We start from the raw sequence: 3,090 nt of genomic DNA on the forward strand, positions 1-3,090 counted from the left end.
AAAAATAAACAATAAGCATTAAATCTATCTATGCAAGCCATTTATTTTGCCCTAAATAAGATGGATAAATGCAGTATAATTTGTGCCTTAAAATACATAAGACTATCAATCTTTCATAATCCCAAAAAAGTAAAAACAATAGTAAATTCATCTTTTAGTGTAACTGCTCCAGTTTTAGGATTCAACTTTAATCAAATTTGAAAATAACCATAAAAGCCAAATAATAAACAAACTTTCCATGAGGATCCACCTTGTGTCTTCAATAATATCTTAAGATTGAGTTATTCGAACAAGTGACCAAAAGAGACATCAAAATAAGAAACGTCAACTCTGGGCATAAACATAATTTATTCTCAAAAGTGAACCCGAACAGAAAAGCTCAATGATTTCTTCCCAATTAATGCAACATAAATTTTTCGAAGGGGACATCCGGACCATAAAACTGGTGGAAACCCCTTGGAGATGGCCATTGGAGACTTTAATAATTAACTTTCCTGAGGGTGTTCATGTAAGTATAACTGGAGAATATCACAAACAGTTTTCGGAACCTGCAGAGAAAACAGCTATACAATGTCAACAGCTTTTTTAATTTCTATAAGAAAAGAGTTTCGGAGTTTGCTTCTCTCTTTGCACTCACCATAGCCACTGCGTCCTGTGTTCAGCCATGGCAGAGTACGTTACACAAGGAGAAGGATTCAGAAGAAGGCAGCGAGTTTGGCTCAAATGAGGAAGAAGGGCATGAAGCAACGAGAGCCAGATATCAATAGGCCCCACATACTTTCTAAGAATTCCCTTGCTTACCTGTTGAAACACAAATATTTTATAATTAGTGTGGATACAGTGAGAGAGAGAGAGAGAGAAATTGTTGAAATTTGAAAAGCAGAGAGAAAAACAGGGAGGAAGATAGAGAAAGGAGATACATACAAGTTCCCATGCATCATCTTTTTTCTTGGCCTCGCACAAGTATTTTCTGTTAAGTAATAAAATATTGCAAAATCCTTGTGAAATTGCAAGAAAAATATTATGAAATCAAACAAAGTCCCTGAAATATGGATCAACAAATGGTGTATGTACACCAAAGTACACACATGTTTGGTTACCTCAAACCAAGTCTGACATCACGGTGATTAGGGTGTCCAGATATCCCAAATTCATCAAAAGTTATCACCTGAAAAGGAAACATGAGAATTAGATGGAATTAAAACGGATAAACATACAAAAAGAATGTCCTTTTTTAAAAGGATTTTGGATAAAAAAAAAGAAACGTTGGGAGTAAATTTGCACACAACCGTGCCAATTCCAAGAATTGTCATTTGCTCCCCAATTAAAGTTGCAAGCAAACCGTGATCCCATTTTTGGTCGAATCCATCCTGAATGGGAACAGCGTCATTGTTTATTATCAAATATATCCTTTAACAAAGCTAAGACACAGAAATGAATACCTGCAACTTGGGGTGGTCGAGTATTATAATTTGCTGAGAAGGAATCTGCATGAAAAGCGTTTCTGGATGATCAGAATTCCTCCAGTAACACGGAAAAAATGTCTAAATTAAGGCTGTCTGATGATGATGAATTCCTCATCGTCATCGTCATCCATGAATTCTGACATCGTCAGTGTCATCGCCATGAGTATGACAGGAATGAAGAGATGATGACGAGACAATGATGAAATGATGACAAGAAGATGAGACAATACCAAGACTATAGTGAAAATATTCTTCCAGTTGTCATTGTGCATCGTTTTCATCATCCCAAAATTTATCCTTGTCATTGTCCTCCCATTCACACGAGACAAAACGATGAGATGATGATGAGGCTATGACAAGATGATGAGGAGACAATGAAGAAATGATTACTCCAAATGACGATTATTAAAGCGATGATGATTAGTCAGGATCATCGTCATTTTTATCGTTCCAAATGACTAAAATCCTTCATAAAACCCAAATTGAGAGAAAAAGAAAAAACCCTGAGAACGGCACATGCTCTATAGAGCTCTTCCTTGCGGAGGCTTCCTTTGTCTTCAGCATTGCCTGCCACAACAAGAGGAGTTGAATTCGCAAAGACTGGGAAATCAATGAACACGTGTGGCGATATAGAGGTGTACTCCAACAAATGGCAAATTTACAAGCTTAGACCTTGAATTAACGTATATTTCCATCAATCGAAGTACGCAAATTAAACAAGAGCATAAAATTTAAAGCCCATCTAAATACCTGCAGATATGCATAATACATGAGGATTCCACCCTTTTGAAATCAAGGAAATAATCGAGGGCGAAAAAAACCTGCAGTCGAAAAGCAGATACAATAAAGTTTCATCAACCGGAACTTGGATACCTCAAATGTGTAGTAAACACTGAATAAGTTTTCAATTCTACAAAGAAAAATGTAAATTACACATTAGAAGACCAACATTGATTCGTCATCTGGATGAGCAATAACGAACAGGACCTTCTTCCTCTCGCGAGTTTCACCTGACTCTGAAAAGAGAAGAACCATAGCCCCAAAAAATGAAGCCCGTGAATCTAAATAACCTTGAAATGAAAAAATAATGAAATTTTGTAAGTAGTTTAGCTCACACTCCTCACCACAAAACGAGATTGGAGCTCTTAATGCCACGATCGGAGAAGAGTTTAAAATCTTCCACAAAGAGACCGCCCACACGACTGAGAATATGAAAACCCAAATCCAAGCCATGTACAAAATCGATCGTCTTTCTTCGCTGAAATACTGATCAAATATCAGAGGTGCGTATTCTAATGAGAGCGTTCGAGAGATCAAGGAGAACGTATGGGATCAGTCATCCGTCCCGTTCCTAACCGTCATCAGTCATCAGTCCGTGCCTTAACCGTCTTCCGTCATCCTCTCCGTCCGTTGCGTCATCGAATGTCGGTGATTTACACTGAGGCTGAGTACAGTTCCGTCATCTGTTCAATTAAGCCCCCAAACGGTAACAGGACGAAACTGCAAGAGGGCTTGCTGAAATGCCGTTCCGTCCCGTCCCGTTCGTCCTGTTCTGTCGGTCCTGGGCTTTGTCTGTGTGTGGCGGTCTATGCCCATAAACATCCTTCTGGTTCAAGATTTTCTG

General features: G+C 38.3%; 1 protein-coding gene across 1 annotated transcript; it reads right to left on the reverse strand.

Moving 5' to 3' along the window:
- Nucleotides 1-221: 221 nt before the first annotated feature.
- LOC144700448 (uncharacterized) lies at nt 222-2,752 on the reverse strand. The gene is made up of 10 exons (XM_078571853.1): nt 2,591-2,752; nt 2,416-2,482; nt 2,217-2,287; nt 1,969-2,033; nt 1,443-1,487; nt 1,290-1,370; nt 1,101-1,168; nt 925-970; nt 638-801; nt 222-548 (listed from the first exon to the last, which is right to left on the reverse strand). Exons 1-10 carry the CDS (start codon nt 2,697-2,699, stop codon nt 479-481), a joined length of 786 nt encoding a protein of 261 aa, XP_078427979.1. The 5' UTR covers nt 2,700-2,752; the 3' UTR covers nt 222-478.
- Between the last annotated feature and the right edge of the window lie 338 nt (nt 2,753-3,090).

Source organism: Wolffia australiana, chromosome 3, assembly GCF_029677425.1.
Source record: "Wolffia australiana isolate 7733 chromosome 3, ASM2967742v1".
NCBI lineage: Eukaryota > Viridiplantae > Streptophyta > Magnoliopsida > Alismatales > Araceae > Wolffia > Wolffia australiana.

Bases quoted from the DNA above. Each gene is read 5' to 3' on its own strand.
- LOC144700448 (XM_078571853.1), bottom strand. From the start codon at position 2,699: ATGGCTTGGATTTGGGTTTTCATATTCTCAGTCGTGTGGGCGGTCTCT. The intron at 2,483-2,590 runs GTGAGGAGTGTG...TTCTCTTTTCAG, and splicing joins AGCTCCAATCTCGTTTTGTG to AGTCAGGTGAAACTCGCGAG. The intron at 1,488-1,968 runs GTTTTTTCTTTT...CTTTTCATGCAG, and splicing joins GAGCATGTGCCGTTCTCAGG to ATTCCTTCTCAGCAAATTAT.